This window comes from Myxocyprinus asiaticus, chromosome 17 (genome assembly GCF_019703515.2).
Source record: "Myxocyprinus asiaticus isolate MX2 ecotype Aquarium Trade chromosome 17, UBuf_Myxa_2, whole genome shotgun sequence".
Classification (NCBI taxonomy): domain Eukaryota; kingdom Metazoa; phylum Chordata; class Actinopteri; order Cypriniformes; family Catostomidae; genus Myxocyprinus; species Myxocyprinus asiaticus.
In genome coordinates, this window is record NC_059360.1 from 16,868,536 (window position 1) to 16,892,973 (window position 24,438).

The following is a 24,438-nucleotide window of genomic DNA, read 5'->3' on the forward strand; positions in this document are numbered from 1 at the left end:
GAAAAACAACTTCCCCTGTAAACACAGCAGGTTTCTATGTCCAAGTTTCATGCTGAATATCACAAAGTCCCACTCTGCAGTAGCGGCACCTCTGGAAAATTGTCACCTCAATATGCTTATTTACTCATATTTAAATACATGGCTTCCAAAAATAAAATTCTAGGTGGTTCTTAGCCACCTAGCGAGTATACTGAGCGTAGAGAAGATCTGGGACTTCCAATTTCTTCTTTATAGTGGTGCTAACGCATGCATCACTATTACTATTGTTCTCGGTTTGAGTTAGGGATTTGAAAAATTCCTAACCCGAAGTATTAAATTTAAGTGCACAACTCTTCCTGCACCGTTTGCACTACCGACATACTGTCAATAATTTAAATTGTGCCGGAATTGTTCAGAAGAGTTGTGCTATTAAATTTTAAGTGATTGGACTTTCCATATAAACTCAGCAAAAAAAGAAACGTCTCTTTTTCAGGACACTGTATTTTAAAGATAATTTTGTAAAAATCCAAATAACTTTACAGATCTTTATTGTAAATGGTTTAAATAATGTTTTCCATGCTTGTTCAATGAACCATAAACAATTAATGAACATGCACCTGTGGAATGGTCATTAAGACACTTACAGCTTACAGATGGTAGGCAATTATGGTCACAGTTATAAAACTTAGGACACTAAAGAGACCTTTTTACTGACTCTGAAAAACACCAAAAGAAAGATGCCCAGGGTCCCTGCTCATCTGCGTGAACGTGCCTTAGGCATGCTGCATGGAGGCATGAGGACTGCAGATGTGACCAGGGTAATAAATTGCAATGTCCGTACTGTGAGATGCCTAAGACAGCACTACAGGGAGACAGGAAGGGCAGCTGATCGTCCTCGCAGTGGCAGACCACGTGTAACAACACCTGCACAGGATCGGTACATCTGAATATCACACCTGCAGGACAGGTACAGGATGACAACAACAACTGCCCGAGTTACACAAGGAATGCACAATCCCTCCATCAGTGCTCAGACTGTCCGCAATAGGCTGAGAGAGGCTGGACTGAAAGCTTGTAGGCCTGTTGCAAGGCAAGTCCTTACCAGACATCATCGGCAGCAACATCGCCTATGGGCTCAAACCCACCTTCGCTGGACCAGACAGGACTGGAAAAAAGTGCTCTTCACTGATGAGTCGCAGTTTTGTCTCAGCATGGGTGATGGTCGGTTATTATTATTCGGACGTTTATCGTCGAAGAAATGAGCGTTACACCGAGGCCTGTAATCTGGAGGGTCCGTCATGGTCTGGGGCGGTGTGTCACAGCATCATCAGACTGAGCTTGTTGTCATTGCAGGCATTCTCATCGCTGTGCGTTACAGGGAAGACATCCTCCTCCCTCATGTGGTACCCTTCCTGCAGGTTCATCCTGACATGACCCTCCAGCAATGTCACCAGCCATACTGCTCATTCTGTGCATGATTTCCTGCAAGACAGGAATGTCAGTGTTCTGCCATGGCCAGCGAAGAGCCTGGATCTCAATCCCATTGAGCACGTCTGGGACCTGTTGGATCGGAGGGTGAGGGCAAGGGCCATTCTCCCCAGAAATGTCCAGGAACTTGCAAGTGTCTTGGTGGTTGAGTGGGGTAACATCTTGTAGCAAGAACTGGCAAATCTGGTGCAGTCCATGAGGAGGAGATGCACTGCAGTACTTAATGCAGCTGGTGGCCCCACCAGATACTGACTGTTACTTTTGATTTTGATCCCCACCTTGTTCAGGGACACAATCCATTTCTGTTAGTCACATATCTGTGAAACTTGTTCAGTTTATGTCTTAGTTGTTGAATCTTTTCATGTTCATACAAATATTTACACATGTTAAGTTTGCTGAAAATAAAAGCAGTTGAAAGTGAGAGGACATTTCTTTTTTTTGCTGAGTTTATATAGAAAATATCATGGACACTTGGAAGTGGACTCTTTTAACTTAGACAAGTAAGCAGCCAGCTAAAAATGCACTAGCAACCACCCAGAGCACCCAAGCAATGGCATAGCAACATGTTAAAAACCCACCTGGGACACTTTAAACCCTCGCCACACTAACAGACTGGGAATAACTCTATTTGGGTAGGGGGTGTCACATTTAGAGACTGTTAATGCTGATCTTGCCCCCCTCAGTTGGTGGATCTGTCACACTCACCGATTTAGAACGGAGGATAGGTGTCACACTAAACTACTGCCCTAGAAATTTCTCAATGTTTCACTATCACACCCATTTTTCACAGCCAATTAACCTGAAGCTCACAGAGAGCAAGAACACTGTGTGAACATAAGCAATAAACAAAATACAATCAGTGTTTCATAGCAGCAGTTGCAATTTGTGCTTTATCATTTGCGGTTGTACACGGTAAGAAGCAGAAGTAGTGGAAAAAGGTTTGGACGAGACCACATTTGCAGAGTTGCGGTCAACATGGTAATTCTCCAGCGGGATTTGGAGGAAGGAACGTGCTCAATAGTACCTTATTACACGTTAGTTTATATATCGATATTAATAGACGGTTAAGTAAGGCATAATGTTTAGTCACCTTGGATGTGGTTATTTTGCAATAATTACCAGCTAACGAAACTTATGACGCAACTCTATATGAAATAGATAGAAATTAAATATTTTTGTAAATATTGATTTACAGGTAAATGATCTTACACCGATCAGCCACAACATGGAAACCACCTGCCTAATATTGTGTAGGTCCCCCTCGTGCCGCCAAAACAGTGCCAACCCACATCTCGGAATAGCATTCTGAGATGCTGATCTTCTCACCACAATTGTAAAGAGCGGTTGTATGAGTTACCGTAGACTTTGTCAGTTTGAACCAGTCTGGCCATTCTCTGTCATCAACTAAGCATTTCCATTCACAGAACTGCCGCTCACTGGATGCTTTTTGTTTTTGGCACCATTCACAGTAAATTTTTGAGACTGTTTATGCTTGAAAGTCCCAGGAGATCAGCAGTTACAGAAATACTCAAACCAGCCCATCTGCCATGGCCCATATCACTGAGATCACATTTTTTTTCCCCCATTCTGATGGTTGATGTGAACATTAACTGAAGCTCCTGACCTGTATCTGCGGGATTTTATGCACTGCACTGCTGCCACACGATTGGCTAATTAGATAATTGCATGGATGTTTGTTGGTGCCAGATGGGCTGGTTTGAGTATTTCTGTAACTGCTGATCTCCTGGGATTTTCACAAAACTGGCAAAAATCTGCCAGTGCTGAAGTAATAAAGTATTTAGATTAAGTTACTGACGATGAGTAATCTAACGTAATACGTTACAAATTACATTTTTACACATGTATTCTGTAATCTGTAGTGGAATATATTTTTAAAGTAACCCCCCCAACCCTGCTTGTAAATCCGATCATTTCGACATGCTGACTTTACCAACTGCATAGTACAGTAGCCCTTGCAACAACACGCTAACATCGTGGTTGCAACTTTTACATGGGTAAGCAACACACATTTTCTTCAGCAAATTTTAAATCTTGTTGATATTGGTAACACATTGTACTTTTATCATAAAAACTAGGCAGCAATCAGATTTACGATCTCACCTGGCGGGCAGTAAAATGCGCTTTCATTAAATTAAGAAATCTAGTTGATATTGGTAGTTTAATCACACTTTTCATCATAAATAGTGGGCAGCAATATGACTAACGATTTTCACGTAGTGGGTGATTGGGCCTCAGAAAATGCAAAAAGGAATCATAGTAGACTTGACAGGGTACTTGTGCTGTGTTTTTGGGATTTAATGCACCTTTTGGCTTTAACATGAAAACCTACAGCTTTAAGCTGTGTGTGTGTGTGTGTGTGTTGTGCATGATACTTCATGTGTTATGTACGGGTCTCTCTCAGGAGATGACCTTGAAGGTGTCCTCTCCTTCCTCTCATATGGAATGCGAGGGGCTAGCTGTGGGAAGGGAAATGTGATCAGGGCACCAACGACTTCTGCTTGATGGATAACAACTTTTGAGATTCGTCGCATTTTTCTCAACACTTCAGATAATGAGAGAAAATGATAGTGCTTGTGATGATAAAAACATCACGCCACTATTGCCATCTTTGATGATGGATCACTTCCTAATGGTGAGAGCTATTAGTGCCGTGAGGGTTATAATGAGCTCTTCAGAGTGAAAAATTAGTTGGTTGTCGAAGCTTGTCAGAGTGTTTTGGTGCTTTTACACATTGTGTATTCTTTCATTAGTGGTGTGTGCTAAGGCTTGCACCATTATTACTGTTGCTTATACTTGGGACTTACCCCAACCCTAAGTATTAAACTTTAGTGTGTAATGGTTTGTGCTATGGACATGCATGATATCTCAATATTGTGGCTTGTTATGGAGAGGTGTGCTATTATTTTTCTAAGTGAGTAGACAAAAAAAAATAAAAATACTGAGACTTATAGGAAATCAACTCATATCAACCACCCACAACACTCGCACACAGTGGTGACGAGTTTAGAACAGGCAAGCACCACTAATATTTTTCTCAGAAAGTATACTATTGTAATTATAAAATGGATAGTTCCTACTCTAAATTCTAAATGGATGAGCCACATTCAAAGTCATTGTAAAATGTACACACACCACTGTGATATTTTATTTATTTTATATATTTTTTTATTTTTTTAAGGCAGTAGGTTTGCATGCTTTGCAAGTAAACATACTTATTTGGCTCAAGTAAACTGAACTTAATTTTTAAAGTAATGTTAACTAATTACAAGTAAACTTAACATCTGTGATTAAAGTATAATTTTTTTAAATGTAATTATTTAAATTGAGTTATAGCACGTCTCTGCAAAACCCCGGCAAAAGAATAGAGAACTTATTGTCCAAAATCAAGAGTGTATCCTAGTACCAGCCCTGCTGGTGGTAATGCTGGTAATCTTGTGCCAATGGGTATTATTTGACCTACAGGCCTGTCCAGGTCATGAACAGGGCTGCCGTGACAGAATGTGCTGACTTGTGACCCATCCATGCATTTGTGGAGGCTTTGACATTTAACAAGATAACAGAAGGCCATGAAGGCATCTAAACCTGATTTGTTCAATACAAGTTAAGCTCTTTTAGCAGCATTTGTGTCATAATGTTGATTAGCACAGAAAATAATATTGTCTCATCCCTCAGTTTTTTTCATGGTTACACTAAAGCCTTGGCTATACTTTTGCCTGGCACCGCAGTGCGTCGTGCGTGCACAGCTCTCAATGGCCCAAGGCATTTATACTTGATGCACATAAGAGACATCTTATTATATACAGCTGAAGTCAGAAGTTTACATACACCTTAGACAAATACATTTAAACTCAGTTTTTCACAATTTCTGACATTTAATCTTAGAAAACATTCCCTGTCTTAGGTCAGTTAGGATCACTACTTTATTTTAAGAATGTGAAATGTCAGAATAATAGTAGAGAGAATGATTTACTTCAGCTTTTATTTCTTTCATCACATTCCCAGTGGGTCAGAAGTTTACATACACTTTGTTAGTATTTGGTAGCATTGCCTTTAAATTGTTTAACTTGGGTCAAACATTTTGTGTAGTCTTCCACAAGCTTCTCACAATAAGTTGCTGGAATTTTGGTCCATTCCTACAGACAGAACTGGTGTAACTGAGTCAGGTTTGTAGGCCGCCTTGCTCGCACATGCTTTTTCAGTTCTGCCCACAAATTTTCTATCGGATTGAGGTCAGGGCTTTGTGATGGCCACTCCAATACCTTGACTTGTTGTCCTTAAGCCATTTTGCCACAACTTTGGAGATATGCTTGGGGACATTGTCCAGTTGGAAGACCCATTTGTGACCGAGCTTTAACTTCCTGGCTGATGTCTTGATGTTGCTTTCAATATATCCACACAATTTTCCTTCCTCATGATGCCATCTATTTTGTGAAGTGCACCAGTCCCTCCTGCAGCAAAGCACCCCACAACATGATGCTGCCTCCCCGATGCTTCACGGTTGGGATAGTGTTCTTCGGCTTGCAAGCCTCAACCTTTTTCCTTCAAACATAACAATGGTCATTATGGCCAAACAGTGAAATTTTTGTTTCATTAGACCAGAGGACATTTCTCCAAAAAGTAAGATCTTTGTCCCCATGTGCACTTGCCTTCAGGCGTTTGGAAAGGATGAACCAGACTTGTGGAGGTCCACAATTTTTTTTATGAGTTCTTGGCTGATTTCTTTTGATTTTCCCATGATGTCAGCAAAGAGGCACTGAGTTTGAAGGTTGGCCTTAAAATAAATCCACAGGTATACCTCCAATTCAGTACACCTCCTATCAGAAGCTAACTGGCTAATTTTCTAAAGGCTTGACATCATTTTCTAGAGTTTTCCAAGATGCTTAAAGGCACAGTTAACTTAGTGTATGTAAACTTCTGACCCACTGGAATTGTGATATAGTCAATTAAAAGTGAAACAATCTGTCTGTAAACAAATGTTGGAAAAAATTACTTGTGTCATGCACAAAGTAGAAGTCCTAAATGACTTTCCAAAACTATAGTTTGCTAATATTAAATCTGTGGAGTGGTTAAAAAATTTGTTTTAATGACTTCAACCTAAGTTTACGTAAACTTCTGACTTCAACTGTATTAATAAAACCAAACTGTTTAGACCCTTTTATTCAGTGTACAAAAGGTAGTGGGATAAATAGGCTTACTTGAAACGGAGCCTCGCGAAGCCAAGGCGACAGCCGGGGTAACGTCACTTTGTGCACGCGAACCCTCGCAAACAAGTGGCTACGTCAAATATAAACCTGGCTTAAGGCACTTGCAATGGGAGAGAATGGGGCTAGGCAATAAACACTAAAATACACACTGCTAAACACAAAAATATACCTTGAACCCGATTGAACATCTCTGGAGAGATCTGAAAATAGCTGTGCACCGATGCTCCCCATCCAACCTGATGGAGCTTGAGAGGTCCTGCAAAGAAGAATGGGAGAAACTGCCCAAAAATAGGTGTGCCAAGCTTGTAGCATCATACTCAAAAAGACTTGAGGCTGTAATTGGTGCCAAAGGTGCTTCAACAAAGTATTGAGCAAAGGCTGTGAATAATTATGTACATGTGATTTTTTTTTTCTTTCTTTTTTTTCTTTTTTCTTTTTTTTTTAATTTGCAAAGATTTCAAACAAACTTCTTTCACATTATCATTATGGGGTATTGTTTGTAGAATTTTGAGGAAAATAATGAATTTAATCCATTTTGGAATAAGGCTGTAACATAACAAAATGTGGAAAAAGTGAAGCACTGTAAATACTTTCCGGATGCACTGTATACAGGTACCTCCATATATTGGTATATGGCAGTCCATATAACATCCAGACCACAAAATAAGATGTGCATGCAACTCACATTTATTACATTTCAAGTCATTTTGTTAAAGAAATATTCTGGGTTCAATACAAGTTAAGTTCAATCGACAGCATTTGTGGCATAATGTTGATTACCAAAAAAAATGTCTTTGACTCATCCCGTATTTAAAAAAAAAAAAAAAAAAAAAAGGGAAAAACAAAGGTTACAGTGAGGCACTTACAATGGAAGTGAATGAGGTCAATCCATAAACGTTAGAATATTCACTGTTTCAAAAGTATAGTCAAGACATAAACAATATGCGCGTTAACATGATTTTAGTGTGTTAAAAACACTTACTAACTTTTTCTGTGTAAAGTTATATCTAATTTACAACTTCATTGCCATGACGACAAAACGCTGTATACTCTAATACCCTAAAGGCCCCGATATACTTCAAACGAAATCGAAGAACGAATGGGTATGAAATAATTTAGAACAAAATCTGACCAAAAAAAAGGTGTTTTTGTGTTCGTATTAGTGGTTTGTAACAGCTCGCCTGGGCGAACTTTTAGGAAAAACTCTTCTAAACACCTTCTTACTGCCATTGGTCCATGTCATCGGTAGGTGTGACCTGGAGCTCCACCTACCTTGAGGCCGAAAGCTAGTTCTGAGTCAGTCAAAATCAGTCAACATGAACACACCAATTGTGCTATGTCATGCGTTTTTTTTATTTTATTTTATTATTTTTTTTATTAGTGTACAAAAGGGATCAAAACTGCTCCCATTCAAGTGCCCATTCACTTGTGTGCCATCTGCAGCGAAAGCCATCCACAAATCTACCCAAAGATATGCCTCTCTTATCATTCTTTTGTCTTTATTCTGCACATTAACACTTTTTTGCAGTAGTATCAGAGTCATCATATATTACAATATCAGAGAGTAATCGGCGCATATTATGACTGCGTATAGCGTGTTAGCGCATTAGCGTCATGAATTCAGAATGTAAACAAGACAGTTTAAACATTTTCTATTGAATATACAATATATTACCTTAAACCATCATCAAGTGGTTAAAACAATTTCTTTTACTGACCTCATGTGAATTCTACTCCTAGAATGAGGCATAAAGTAATTGATAACACATTTTAATATCACATTAGTTAAAGTTTTACTGAGCATCCTCATATTTAAATGTACTTCTAAACGCCTGCTTCAGCAGTGTGACCAGTGTGTGAATGTTCGCAAACAGTATTTTTTTTTTTTATTCAAAACGGCTTATTAAGAGGAAAGGTAAGCAGTTTCCATCCTTGACTTTGTAAAATTGTTCTAACCATTCGAACAGCTAATGTTAACTTTAATGTAAGCGTCCTCTCCACCTTGTCAGCAATGCAATTATCCAGTGCAGCAATTAGTTATTAACAAATTAATTATCAAACCACCTTTGGTTATCTTAAATGACTTATTTATTGTACCATGACTATAATAATAATGTGTATTGTATACATACCTTGGCTTTTGTCTGTCGATGTTTTAAATCTGCTTTTGAAGCGTCCATCTCTGCACACCTTAGTCACTTTGCACATCAAACTCCACGTGGAGTCAGTGATTGTTTTTATTTAACCTTTAGAGGGCAGCGTTATATTGTTGAACCAAGGAGTACAGACTGTGGAACCCTCCAGTGCCAGCCACAGAGAAATTAAACCAAAAATAACTATTGGAAACTATCAGAATTGTTTTTTTTTTCTCCAGATAGCCTATAGTTAAGCACAACAAAATCAGCCCCGATTAATCGGTATATCCGATATATCGGTTGACCTCAAATTTAGAAAGGGAAGTTTGCGCAGGTTCTGGCGCACGTATGGTTTTATAAATCTGAAAACTTTTGTGCATATGCACATTTCTTGATTTAGGTGGAAAAGTATTCCCACTCCAAAAAGGATTATTTATTTTACAGACCAAATAATACATATTTGTGTTGAAAAATTCATATAAATGCATCAACAAAAATACAAACCACATATTTCTGCGTTTAAACAGTCCAGTACACTGGCCCCATAGACTTTCATTTCATGTGCATTTCTATAAGCCTGATTTTTGCTTTAATCAATCAGGGTTACCACAGTCAAGGAAAAAATGGAAATATCAGAAAAAAAATTATTCATTTTTGAGGACTCAAAGACATAGAAATTATCTGAAAAAAATCTGAAAAGTCATGGTAATTTTATATAGTAAATACAAATTTTACTAGAAATGCTCTACTGTAAAATATTACTGCAATTGTAGAACTTGGATTGAATATATCTTGCTCACAAGCCATGATGATGATCAATTTGTTAGCGAATTGTTCTTTTGAGTCTTTTCTTCTCATCAAATCGGTCAAACTGGTTCACAAATCAGTATGAATGTTACATTAGCGAATAGCTCTGTATAAAAAAAGATTCCTTATTCTTATCCAGTAATCACAAATGAATGGAAATGTCATGGAAATTACAGCAAGTTGTCAAAGTGAACCCTGTCAGTTATTTTCTGTAGTCATCAACATTAAGCCAAGAATGCTGTCGATAAATCTTAACTTGAATTGAACCCAGAGCATTGCTTTAACCCAGCCCAACCCACCATTATCCAGGGCTACTGGGGTTAGAGAGAAAAACTTGCCCCTAGCAGAGCTCCATCCTGAATTCACCACTGAAAAGCCCCTCTGAGACTATACTGACAACATGTTATCATGTATCAGTGATTGGCCAATGTCTGTCAGAGCACCACATAAATTCAGTTCCATGCATTGGTGACATGTTGAAGGCATGCTGTGGGTTTTTCCTGCATTGCAATTGGGTCCCTGGTCCCTAGGACATGATTTGTATTCAGTCACTCACACATTCCAATCTTTCCTTGGAATCTCATGTGGATCTGGTCTTGTGGACTATACCATCAGTCTTTTAGCTGGATCAGTTTTATGGAAACTGACAACCAGCACCAATGTTTTTTTTTTCTTCTTATTTCTTATTTCAACGCAGCCATCCACGAGTTTCCCGAGGATGTGTTCACCAACCGACAGCGTACACAAGGAGCTGTACTGCTACACATATTTGCGGTAGGTGTGCACGTCAATCAACAATCTAGCCTTGCTCACCCGCTAACCTTATGTCATCCAGGATAAATTGTGCATGTCTGACAATTTTATGATGATTATAAATAGTTTGTCAGCTCTCGTCACCATGTGTGACTGGTCATGCTATTGAGTTGAAAAGTCTAAGTTCCCACTGCTAAGGCCATCCTGTCAACAAGTGCTTACAGAGCAGAAAGCCACTCACAGATGCAGACATGCTTTAAATAATTACTGCACATAAACTACATTATGGTGCATCTCATTCCTCTATTTCTTTAAAGTGTTTATTGTGGTTTCTGCTTCTCATTTCAGGCTCTATATATGTTTCTAGCCCTCGCCATTGTTTGTGATGACTACTTTGTGACCTCTCTAGAGAAGATCTGTGAGGTAAGAATCAATATTTAGTGGTAATGCTGAACTACAATGATCTAATTCCTCCAGGTTTTCTAACATAGAATTCCACAGACCACCCTGTAATAGTGTGAATCTGTTGTGATGGCAGGGCTCAAAAATAAGGATTTTTTTTTCACTGGCCCCACCACGTACGAGTCATTTTTCGCAACAAACTTGTAATATTAACAATATTCAATACAAAATACACAAATGTGATGTTTGCAATAGGGATGCACTGATATAAACATTTTTGACCAATACTAATTTTAACAAAAAAACTATAGGCCTATACCGATACCGATATATTGCAACTAACGTTGGTTGTGTTGAACATGACAGGCCAAAATTTTAAAAGATTTTAAAGATAAAAAGATAAAATACAATAACATGAATGATATGAAAAAAACAATTATTTTGTACTTATGTTTTTGAAGTTAAAAACACAACCTTTTAAGGTTTAGTTATCGCACAAAGTTATATTGCGATTTCAATCTTAAGTCAGTCAATCATGCAGCAGAAACGGATATCATACCGATATCTCAGAAGTCAAAGTTTGCTGATTTCAAAGCGTTTTGGATGGTATCCCTCGTCATGTAGCCTATAGGTAAGTGCCGCTTTCACAACTGTTATATCAGTTTATGGCATTTTGTCTGTTTATCGGCCAATTATTGACCAAATTAAAACCATTGACATATTGGCAATACACATGAAAATGCAGATATGAAAAACCGTTGGTTTATTTATTATTAATTAGCAACACATTTTAAAAATTCTGTGAATTCAAATGCCAACCCTTCTACATTTTGTGGCTATTATTATTTCAGGATTGTGCATTTGAATTCACAGAATTTTTAAAATGTGTTGCTAATTAATAATAAATAAACCAACGGTTTTTCATATCTGCATTTTCATGTGTATTGCCAATATGTCAATGGTTTTAATTTGGTCAATAATTGGCTGATAAATATCGGCAGACAAACATCGGAGCATCCCTAGTTTACAAGGCATAAAAACACATATGATCAGTGCATGTAAGATGTAGCGATAACGCAGCACTCGCCTGGTAGGGCAAGTGACAGTTTCATTAACTGGCCCAAAACTCTCTCACATTGAGCCTGGGCCAGCAGGCCATCCTTATTGTTGAGACTTATCACAGGTCGCTCTAATGTTATTGGTTGGCTGCACAACTGGCCATAGCTTTAGAAAATCTGATCACAGATGAGATACATAGCCAGTAAAACTAAGAGATCATTCTTATTTGACAAGGAATAATTTGTTTTGCCTTAAATTAACATTCTGCAGGGCAGAGTGGCTTTGTATAAACTGCAGCAGATCTCAATTAATCATATTAACATGATGAACGATCTATCAATGTGTGAATCAAACTTGCTTCAGTATGCTGACTATTTCTGACATTGTTTTCCATTTTATTTTTTATTATATCCATGTATGTGGTTGCAGACAAATTATATAGAACACTGAAATCGATGACAACATTAGCTTCTCTGTCTTGCCTGCACTCGACTCCAGTCTCTTCATTGTCTTCACTTCTATTGGTAGTCGCTTTGTGATATCGCTGTGCATTTGCATAAAGTTCAACTTTTCTCAACTTTGTCACGTCTCTTGACACTGCCGCATCCTGTCACCAATGGTCACTGTTGCTCGTGTCACCGGAAGTCTCCAGCTCTCATTGAAAATTAATGTTCTCCTGTTGGTTTGTGGCTGCGAGTTGTTGACAATGTAAATGGGGCTTAATATGGATGCCGAAAAATAAATATGGGCAGCTTAGGTATATGGTGTGAAACAGGCCTTAGACTTCCAACATGTAAACTTCTTGAAGTTGAGTCTCTAAATTCCTCTGGAATGCACAGCTGCTAAAGCCATCAAAGCAGTGCTTTTCTGATAAATTTACTGGCTTCTGCAATAAATTTCAAACCAATTATTGTCAGACTTCAAAACACCTTCAAAATGTTCTCGTTATTATGCATAATCCATAGGTCTTTTTATGAGGACCATGAATCATGACCATAACCATGTTTGTTTATGGTTAGCTATTTATTTTTTGAATATTTGAGGCTGTGGGACGGGGCTGTGCTTAGTGGCCATACTTTATACCTCAAATTGAAACATGTCAAATTGATTATCTGGTGGACATGAGCCTAAACCAGCCTAATTATAGACCTTATTCACAGTTGCGCCTTATTTGATTTTTTACATGAATGAAAACGAGGCTGTGAGGGATTACATCCTAAATCACATCTAATTTTCCACAACACAATGTTTTCTGGAGGTTTTTTTTTTTTTTTTTCACTGAAATTACTTGGAAATATGTGTTTTTTTTATATATATATATGTTTTATCAGCGGAATGATCCAAAACACTATCACTTAATCCCTCTTTGGGTAATTTTTTTTAACTGAAACATTTTTGTTTTGTTAATAAAAATGGTTTCCCTCATCTGAGTGGTTCAAGGCTTTGGGGGCCTTTTCTACAATTGCCATCTGAACACACACACACAAAAAAAAGTGCAACACCGGCATTTGACCAAAGTCATTTTTTTATTTGTCAAATAAATTCAATAAATCTGCCACAATACAGAAAAATACACATTCACAAAAGTAGTGAGACTAACACATCCACAATGCAGAACACACATGCATGCACACACACAGGTTTGTTTTATTGACACCTCATAGACTTCTAATGATTTCATACCAGACTAATTATATTTTCTATTTCCTAACTCTACCTCTAAACCGAACCATCACATAAACCCATGCACATCACAAATTTGAAGATCAACATCATCTGACCCATTTAGGAGCCTTTTGTAATAATGTGGACATTTGGCCCTCACAAGTGTAGACAAACCTGTCCACATACCAAACATACCTTACAAGTCTAAGTCGGAGTCTGGCCCCTGCATGACAAAATTTGTGCTAGAATTTTGATGTTTGAAATAAATGATAGGTAACAAAATAATTACTCTTTTCTTTGCAACACCGTCAAATCAGACTGGTCAGGTTTGACAGAATTTGGGACAGCATTGAAAAATCTGACACCAACACAAGGGGTTTAAAAATGCTGCAATTTGAGAAATAATTGTTTTTATGATGTATAGATATTTATACACTGCCTTTCAAGTTTGGGGTCACTTCACTGAAATGTTTGAAATTAGTTTTGTAGACAAAAGTATAATTGTGCCAATATATTTATTTCATTACAAAATTAAAATTGTATTTTGTATTTAGGTAAAAAAAAAAAAATTTTTTGAAGTGGATGACTTGGACCGAATAAGCAGCCAATAAGTGCCCAGCATAAATGGGAACTCTTCAATACTGTTTAAAAAGCATCCCAGGGTGATACCTCAAGAAGTTGTTGAGAAAATGCCAGGAATACATTTCTGCAAATTCTAGGCAAAGGGTGGCTACTTTGAAGATGCTAAATTATAACAGTTTTGATGACTTGAATATATTCTAAAATTTGAAAAAAATAATAATAAAGAATGAGTAAGTGATCCTAAACTTTTGAACAATAGTGAATAACAAATCAGACATGAACAACATTGGGTTATAGAGATCAGCCAATGCATGGAGCACAGTATAACCAATTATACTGGTTATAATTGTCATTTCAGTTATTTGATGACCCAATGTGAGAGATTTTAATAGTTTGACTATTTTGTGAAGTACATTTTTTATACAAGTGAAAACACAAAATGTGCTTATTTTATATGAAAATAGATGCAGTAATTTATTAATATAGAGGTAAATAAGGAAAAACAATTACGAAATTCCTCAAAGATGCATAATGTTATTGTGTTTCTTATAAGTAAATTTAGAATTATTGAATTTCTTTGTGATATTCTTTTTGATATTTTGGGTCGAATTTGACCCAAACAGTTACACTGTAAACCTCTAAGGAACAGTGATTTAAGGGTTAAACAACCTATTGAAGAGACTAAGTTTATCCCTCACAGCCTTGTTGTCATTACTGTCCAAAATTAAAAATGGTGCTACTGTGAATAAGGTCCATACAGGGCTTCCTTAAAGTAATAATTCACTCAAAAATGCTAATTCTGTCATTATTTACATACACTCATGTTGTTCCAAACCCATATGCTTTTCTTTTTTTTTTTTTTTTTTTTGTGGAACACAATGATAATTTTGAAGACTCTATATGCAGCCTTATTCTATACAATGACAGTTCATAATGACCATGTCTGTCAAGTTCCAAAAAAGACCAAAAACATGATTAAAAAAACTCTCATAAAAGTAGTACATATGACCCCATGGACAATGATCTTCAGAAGCCATATGAAAGCTTGGCATGAATAAAGGTAAGAAAATAATGTAATTATTTAAGAAACCAATGCCATTTTTGCATTAATAACACCAAACCTCTTGCAGCACATTGAGGCACTTTTTTTTGAACATGAACAATCATGAATGAGATTTCAAAACACTGTGTCCTGCAATATTCAGCCCCCCCATGAAATCCTGTACCCCTTGGACCCCGAAGTTATTTTATTGGCTGATAGTTGTTTTGGGTATTCTGTTCGGAGCCTGATCAGGAAGCCTACAAGATTGCTTGAAATTTTGTTTTTTAATCATGAAAATACATCAGTTAATGTCACAAGCTGCAGTCCGTCGCTGTCTGATGAAAAACATGTATCTTTAAAAAACTAATTTTTCAAGAGCATGGAAACTCTCTCATAAATGTAGTAAAAGTAGCTCAAAGGGAAAATATTTACAATTAATTATGATTAATTGTAAATATTAGTATCAGATGGAAGGATTAGCTGATGTAGTAGAATTAATGTTAATGATCAACCAATTGTTTCGTCCAGCGAATGTTCAGTATAATTGTTAGTTAATTCTGAGAAAATGTTATTCTCCTGGCCACAGAAAACAACTTTTCTCATTAAAATACAGTATTGTTCAAAGCATGTAACAAGATCTGAATGTTTTAGAGGCCTTAATTAGTGAGCAGTGAACACAGCAACAATCTTAAGTGAATACAAACAACGGTTTGACAAAAGACTGACTTAATGCTACAAACTACAATAACATAAAACTCCTACACTAAGCAGGATGAATGGAATGTTAGAACCTTGAGATTATGGAGACTGGTGAAATATGACAGACCACTACTCGGAGTACCACCAGTAAATCTTAACTTCATCGTACTCTAACAAAATAGAGTAGGTATCTTAAGCTTAATATATCAATTTAGCGATGACTAAATTTAAGAAAGATATGCTCGCCTCTGTTGTTGCCCTTGCTTGAAGAAAGAGAGAGTGAGTCCTCTGAGTGCTGGATGGTCTCGCTAAACTAGTGGTCTTGAGTATCCAGAAGAGAGTCTGGAGGGTGATCTGTGACTTCCTGGTGAAAATCAACTAACTGACTGTCTGTTCCAGGTAGTGGGTTTTTGACCCATGGAATGGACACTCTTCGTAGGGAGTCTCAGCAAATTCTGGTGTTGGGTTTTGGCGGGAAAAGGGGTCCTTTGTCTCTGGGACCACCCTCATTTGCATGTCATGAGTTTGTGGTTTAATATAGTATTCCTTCTTATCCTGGTAGTACTGTGTATATTACTATGACAACATATACTCCAATATTTGGGAAATGAGAAGGCGATTGCATTGATACCAGACATGCAATATCTAGCACTTTGAGTAGTTAAATGTTTAAGCATGCATTACAGAGTCATATTGCTAAGAATCATAGTAGCTTTAGGATTAGAGCAAGGAGACATTACATTGCATTACCTGAAATTACCCAGATGTGACAGATACACAAATCTACTCTAATATTAAGCATGCATAGCATATATGTACATAGGAGTGTGTCTCTGTAATAATTAGTGGGGTGCAAAGTTTGTGTCCTGGCCTCCTGAGAGGTGGAGGAATGTATGTGTTTCTTTGATCCTTTGTTCTACTGGTAAGGATGGCTCCAGAGCGGGGAGAGAGTTGTGTGGACCAGATTGGACCATTTGCCCCAATAGTTCTGATATGAGGAGTCAGCTCTTTGATCTCTGGTCTGTGTGTTTTAGGGGGGCCTTCCTTTTTGGTTGAGCTGGCTAGCTTAGTGATGTTTTATGAGTGGGTCATTTACAAGGCTCTAGGTGATGGTCAGGTTGCATTGATTAGCCTGGAATGTAGTCCAGAGAGGAGGCTGATCTATTTGCACTTCTTAGGTATGTTTGGATCAGCAATTAAGTTGAGATGCCCCTCTTTGTTTTAATGTGGGGCCTTTGTTCTATTGATTAGTGGAGTGAGGGAGAAACTAAAGTTGTCTGGTGAAGCCCTACATATTTCCCCCCGTTCGAATGTCACTGCTCAGGATGTAAGCATCGACAGGCGATGGTCAACCGAATCAGTATGGACAGGTCTCAGTTTGTTGTGAGGATGACCGTAACAGCCTTCTCTGAATGCTGTGGGACAGGCAGGGGTTTCTGGACTTGTGCCTAGAATTTTAGCAGTTTGAAGTCAATCAGGGGCTCGAAACAATCCAGCAGATCTTTGCCAATAAGGAGGGGGAACGTTTCCAGTTGTGAGATGTACACTGGGTGTACAAGACACATCTGGCCAACCGTCAGGTGTATTGGTGCCACGTGTTGTAGTTGCATCCCAGTGTGGGAATAGGCCTGTACCTTCAATTCACACCTTTGGAGTCGAAGGGTTTGATTCCTCCTCTTGGCACTTTCTTGAACTGTCTCAAAGAGTTGGCATGACATTAAAGTGATGTCTACTCCGATGTCCACCAGGGATTCCAACTTTACCTGGTGTTCCATGGTGACTGGCAGATAGAGCTTTTTGGCCACCCCCCTTTCGATCAGATTGCCAAGAATTTGAAGGACAGGAGCCTGTGTTGTAATTGCTAGGGATTCAGAGTCTGTTTTTTGTTGTTCATTAGGGAGGCAGATGACTACGATGGCACTTTCTGGTGTTTTAAGGCCCTGGTTGGTGGCCACTTTTAGTGTATTCACCTGGTTGAGGTTGCTGGATGATGTAGGACACTTTGCCTGGGTACTCTGGCCACCTGATGAAGTGGTTACTTTTTCCTCATTGGAAGTGTTCAGGGCTTGGTCGACTGCAGGTTGAGGTTGATAGCTACTTGCAGGGAGTTGTTCCAGGCATTCGTGAGTCATCTGCTTCACTCCTAGTCAAAAAGAGTAAGGCTTATCCTCACAGTCCTCTGGAGGGTTTCCGTTTAAAGAATTCCCTCAGGATTTTTCAGAAGTTCTTGTGCCTCGGACATGGTTGGTTCCGCTTGCTCTTGTGTGGGATGAACTTTGGGCTTGTCTGTGGAGTGTCAAGGTGGGTTTCGTCGACGGTTGCTTGGGATTGTGGTGCCAGGGTGCACAGGCCAATTGTCTTAAGGCTGCCAGTTAGGTTCCCAGGAAGATGGGAATGGCTTGTTCCATGATTTCTCCCAGCGTTTGGTTTGGTGCTTGGGCCAGGCTATGCTGTGGTGGCCCCTTTCTCGATCGGCCAGGAATTCTCCTGGTCTAACATTGAAGGGTCTGGTGTCATGCTGGCATTGCATGCCTTCAAGTGTCAGTACTGTGTGTGGCATAACACAGGCCATGTCTGCTGGTGTCTTTGGGGTCTTTTCTGAGGCTTCCTTTTGTTTTCCATAGGCCTTGTGTGCCAGGTCACATAGCTGTTGCGTGGTCATCGTGCGCAGACAGGCCATGACGCCCAGGTGGTGGCTCATGGTGAAATGCAGGTTTTGGAGAAAGAGTGTCTTGAAGTTTATATCCTCCATCCCAGGTTCATTACGAGCCCCAAAGTAAGCTTTACAGAGTCGATTGTAATAAGCCTGTGAAGTTTCGTTCCGGCCCTGTTTGAGATCCAGGGCGGTGACCAGTCCTTGTTCCGAATCTGGGTCTGCAAATTCCCTAATGAGTGTGTGGCAGTGGGGGCATATTCGAGCGTCCATCGAGGGAGAGAGAGCAGCAAGTGTGCATACACCTGAACCATATTATGAGTAACACCTGTCTCTAATTGTAGTGAGATTGGAGAGAGCGGCATAAAAGGACCATGCCAGCACCAGATCGAGAGAGAGACACTGGGTCGAGAACTTTACTGTGAAGCTAAGGAGTTATTGTGAAGCTGTAAACCAGAGAAGTGGTCAGTTAAAAGTTCCCTACCTGTGTTTTAAGAATACAGTTCCCAGTGTCCTTCCTTGTTACACTGGTGCCGAAACCTAGAATCTGATTTGAAGACTGTATGCACCATGGAGTCCTTCCTGCTGACCGACATCATCAAGTCCCTCGCCGACCTACACCACACCCACCAACAGGCTCTGGTTGAACTCCACCAAGATCAGGAATGCCACTTCCATGAGGTCCTTAGAGTTCAGGCAGAGGACCGGCAGGTCATTCGGAGCCTCCTCTCCCTGGAGAAAGCCCTGGCAGCGACCCCAGACAACAGCAGCCCCCTGCCCCCACCCACGCTGTTGAAGATGGGGGCAGAAAACAACCCTGAAGCCTTCCTTGACTTATTTGAGTGAACCGCTGAAATCTGGGGCTGGCCGCATGCTCAGTGGGTGGCCCGGCTTATCCCTCTGCTGTTCGGGGAAGCCCAGCTTGCAGCACTACAGCTGCCAGTGGCTAATCTTCTGGTCTACGGTGTGAAATGGCTGTGGGTGGGGGACCACGACATCAAGGGAGTGGTCGACCAAGTGGTGCTGGAAAAGCTGATCCGTTGGCTTCCAGAAAGGATGGCAGAGTGGGTCCAGTGCCATCTCCCGGCATTGCGGGAGGAAGCGGTCCAGCTGACGAAGGACCATATGGCGGCGTGCCCAAGCGCGGAGGAGCCCTCTCTCTCTCTCCCCTCCCCCTGTGTTTTCTCCCGTCTCTTCCCTCTCCCCTCTCACTCTGTCCTCTCCCCAGGCCCTGTTCCTGCACCTCGGAGGTGTGGAAACCCACCGCCGAAGCCGGCCCCACGCTTGCGCCAGTTTATCCCTTTCCCGGTGATTTCAGTTTATCTACCCGCTCTCCCCCTCAGGCAAATGTACCCGCCCCCACAAGTGCGAGTGTAGGGATCTGGAGCACTTCCGGGATCAGTGTCCTTTGATGGAGCTGGGAACTGTAGTCCAGATCCCCGACGCACCACAGGCTGCCCCCGATCAGGCTGGAGGGTACAGGATACCAGTAAGAATCAAGGGGAGTACACACCAAGCCTTGGTGGACACGAGTTGTAACCAGACCACTATCCACCAATGCTTGGTTCAACACGACTCTTTGGGCACAGCTAAAACAGTGAGGGTGAAGTGTGTGCATGGGGATATTCACAACTACCCTGTGGTGACCCTTGTGATTAAATTCCGGGGAACAAAACATAGAGTGAAGACCGCGATTAGTTCCCGCCTCACCCATCCGCTGATTTTGGGGACTAATTGGCCTGAATTTAGAAATGTATTAAAGGGAATATGCGTGGATGGGTCATGCACAAAAGCGATGAGATGTGAAATGTGTGATGCTCTGGCAGGGGAGGCGGAGCTGGGGCCAACTTCATCAGCTCTACGTCAGGATGACATGAGGGGGGAGAGGCTGCAGCCCCTCCTGTACTCGGGGATTTCCCGAAGGGGATTTCCCTTTGGAGCAGTCACAAGACAAAACCCTCAAGCACGCCTTCGACCAGTGATCGATGGTCATCAACTCCAGCCGAGTGTTGCACTTTCATATCCCTATTTCGCAATTATAAATGAGTGGTTGTATAGAGTGACGCAGGATGCTCAAACAAAGGAAGATACAACCCAGCTCTTAATACCGTGGAGCCGCCGGGAAATGGTGTTCCAGGCGGCTCATTATAATCTGATGGCGGGTCACTTAGGGGAAAGAAAGACACTGAACCGACTAATAGCCTGTTTTTACTGGCTGGGCATTGGCGGCGATGTTCGCAGGTGGTGTGCGGCATGCCGCGAATGTCAGCTGGTGAATCCACCAGCCACCCCAAAAGCACCTTTGCGCCCCCTTCCGCTGATCGAGGTCCCCTTCGAGAGAATTGGCATGGACCTTGTTGGGCCATTAGAGCGATCAGCATGCGGTCATCGCTTTGTATTAGTCCTAGTGGACTATGTAACACGGTATCCGGAAACAGTGCCCCTGCACAACATCTCAGCATGCAGTGTTGCGTAGGCACTCTTCAAAATAATCTCCCGGGTGGGGATTCCAAAAGAAATCCTCACAGATCAGGGCACAACCTTTGTTACAGACACTATGCAAGCTTTACAAATTATTGGGCATTAAGTCAATTCGCACCAGTGTTTACCATCCACAGACAGATGGCCTGGTGGAGCGATTTAATAAAACCCTTAAGAATATGATTCGTAAGTTCATGCATGAGGATGCTAGGAATTGGGACAAATGGCTCGATCCCCTGTTATTTGCAGTACGAGAGGTCCTGCAAGCCTCCACAGGGTTTTCCCCATTCGAGCTGCTATATGGGCGGTGCCCGCACGGCGTGCTTGATGTCATACGTGAAGCTTGGGAGGAGGGACCTTCAAACAGTAAGAATGAAATTCAATACGTTCTTGATCTTCGAGCAAAACTCCACACCCTGGAGCAACTAACATAGGAGAATTTGCTTCAAGCTCAAGAACGACAGAGCCGACTGTATAACGGGAACTCGGCTGCGGGAATTTGCACTGGGAGATAAGGTACTTGTATTACTCCACACATCGAGCTCCAAATTACTCACCAAGTGGCAAGGAACCTTTGAGGTCACACGTCGAGTGGGAGATCTCTATTATGAGGTAAAGTGAACCGATAGAGGGGGCACACGTCAAATTTATCACCATAACCTCCTGAAATTATGGAGGGAGGTGGCCCCTGTGACATTGGCTACGGTAGTTCCGGAGAGGGCGGAGCTCGAGATGGAGGTAAACACAAAACACAAGTAACTAGTTAGCTTTGCTATGTCTTTGTGATTGTAGCTCTGGCTTGGGTCTTGGGTCATGAGCCTTGTCAAGTCATCATCCAGCTGCTCTCAACTTTGCTTCCATAGATCATCGCAGACCTCGGGTAGGAGACTGCCCATCAGAGTAAACAGCAAGGACTTCAGGTCTTCCCAGTGGGAGGTAGGGCTGGACATCTGAGACATGTTGGGGAGAGAGAGGAGAGAGAGAGAGAGAGAGCAAAGGGGCAAGAGCAAAGGGGGCAGTGTATGACTATGTGGACTGTATAGGGTGTAACAAACTGACACAGACAGGTAGTGACGCGTGAATTCTTTGATTATTGCTTTGGCTGTGAGCGGCCGGGTGCCAGAATTTGTTGGGAAGAATGGGAAGAGGGTCTGAGTAAATTACTGACGGGCTGTTCTTTTGTCAAAATAGTGCTCAGAATTTACTGGTGGTTCTCAACAGGCTTGGTCTCAGAGTATAATGAAAAGGAGGGAAAATTCAGAGAGAGAAGAGAGAGAACAGGTGGATAGAGGCAGGTGAGAGTGATTCATTTCTGTTTGTTTTGTTTAGTGGCTTTATTGGGGGTATTACCTAGAGCTGGCGTTTACTGACTGTGGCTATGTAATGATCTCAAAAGGACAGAATTAAAATGATAGGACCGTTAAAATTTAGTGAAAATAAGAGATTCTCTTTCTGGTTAGTTTTCGATACCACGTGTAGTGGAGGGTCAATTTTTATGATATCGTGGGGCCTGAGATGAGCTGTACCTCACCCGAGTGGAATCCAACATACCAGGCCACCTTACCTGGCCACTCCCGAACCCGCAGCTAGAAAGGCTTGGATCACTGTCCCGCACCCCAGCAGAGACACCACAGAGACTTTTAACACACTGGGACAGCACTCAAAATGGACTGCCAGTGACCACCCAGATGGTATGGCTGACTCGGCAAATTGGAATGTCCCACTGCTCAGTCGTACTATGGGGTTGGAATGCTGGACTGGTGGAAGTGATACGCAAGGTACCTCAGAGCAGGTGTCGAGGGTGAGTCAGAGTTAGGTGCACCAGGCCGTCAGAGATTCGCAAGATCAGAAACAATAGCCTCAGGATCACAGCAATATATGCAAAGTGAGGAGCACCAAAACTAGGGAAATTACAGAGAAGAGGTGAATAATAGAGATATTAAGTTGAGAATTTGAGGGGACAATTGGATAATAAAAAGTAGCAGCAAGTGATAATGAGCTTTCCTAGTCAAATGCTTTGAACTTTAATGTTATAGGATAATCAGCTTAATAATAGGAAATAGTCCTCAAATTCCTAAGAGGATAGACAAAGCAATTTCAATTGAAATTCAAATCCTCAAAAATGTAATTTCTCTTTTATAAAAGAAAGAAGAATTTATTTATTTATAAATTTCAACAAACAAATTGTCATGTAGATGAGTAAAAAACTGAACTTAGTAAAATGACATTAAAGTGTTGAGAGTGAGGAAAGAGAATGAATAATGTACAAAGTAGAATAGAGACCAAACAGGTTAGTTGAAATGTATAGGTTGAATGTTTGAAAGTTTAATCACTTTCACAATGCCCACACACACACACATTGTAACCAAATGCTACCAATACAGGGTTTTAACTATTCTAGGCTAATGGTGTTAGCTTAGCCTTCTATATGGGATCATTTGCTTGCTTTAGCTTGGCTACTAGGGCTAGAGGCGCTTTGTTTACCGTATGACGTTGTCAGGTTGCGCATGTGCGACAGGAATTGAACCGGAAAGGGATATCCTAGTACTTCCCGTGAACTGTTGTCATTATAGCAACCTACATCACACATTGCTTTGTTACACGCTTTTGTTGGTTCGTGTAAGAGACGACAGTTCAAGCCAGTTATATAAAACATCGGCGCATTTTAAAATCGTGCACAAATAGCAACAGTCATGTTTCCAACAGTGCACAAATAAGAGCCGTTTCAAACAATGCACATATAATACAGTCGCATTTATGCCAGGGCAAGAACTATTTTATTTATTCAAGAGTGCTGAAACGTTTTTTTTTTTTTTTTATTCCGAACGTGTCTCTACGTCGTGATACTCATAATTTGTTTGCCACATGAAAACACTTACAATTTCAATAGCTCAAAACGTGTGCGTCTTGGTGACGGAGCGCTTGCTATTTCATTCATTCGGAATAGCGTCTATTCAAAGCGATATCCTATTTCTAGCTAGGCAGCAGGGTTCCTGCCAACATAGCAACAGCAATTTCAGTAGATCTCGGCGGATCTCAAATTCTAATGCCAGTTTCTCTGGACATACAGATTTACTGTAACAGTACTGTACTTTTAAGCTTTCTAGCTTTCATGCATGCAAAAACAAACTCCTGTTAAAATCACACTCAGACACTGACGCACAATGTTACACAAGTTTATCACTTAATTTCACTCAGCGAGCACATAAAGTGGGCAACCATTAGTCAGCTACTCTAATGAATAAAACCCAGGGAGTTGTAGCTCAGTTGAATGACATTGGAACATCGCAATGCATCAATCTGGCTACAATAAGGCCTGAGGCTATCCTGTGGGAACTCACTTCCTGACAGAGATGTTTAATTTTACTGCAGTTTAAACAACGGTGACTGAGGTTTCCTGGGAAACACTCAAACCCCTTTTCATGTGATGAAGGTGGTTTTATATCTATCACCCATGAGAAGGCAAGA

The 24,438-nt window shown here is 40.6% G+C and overlaps 1 protein-coding gene across 1 annotated transcript in view; it reads left to right on the forward strand.

Moving 5' to 3' along the window:
- LOC127454837 (sodium/potassium/calcium exchanger 4-like) overlaps positions 1 to 24,438 on the forward strand; it is a 106,243-nt gene that overhangs the window by 41,301 nt on the left and 40,504 nt on the right. Inside the window, exons 3-4 of the mRNA XM_051722296.1 lie at positions 10,332 to 10,408; positions 10,736 to 10,810. Of these exons, the coding sequence (XP_051578256.1) occupies positions 10,332 to 10,408; positions 10,736 to 10,810 (152 nt within the window). The remainder of the gene's footprint in view (positions 1 to 10,331; positions 10,409 to 10,735; positions 10,811 to 24,438) is intronic.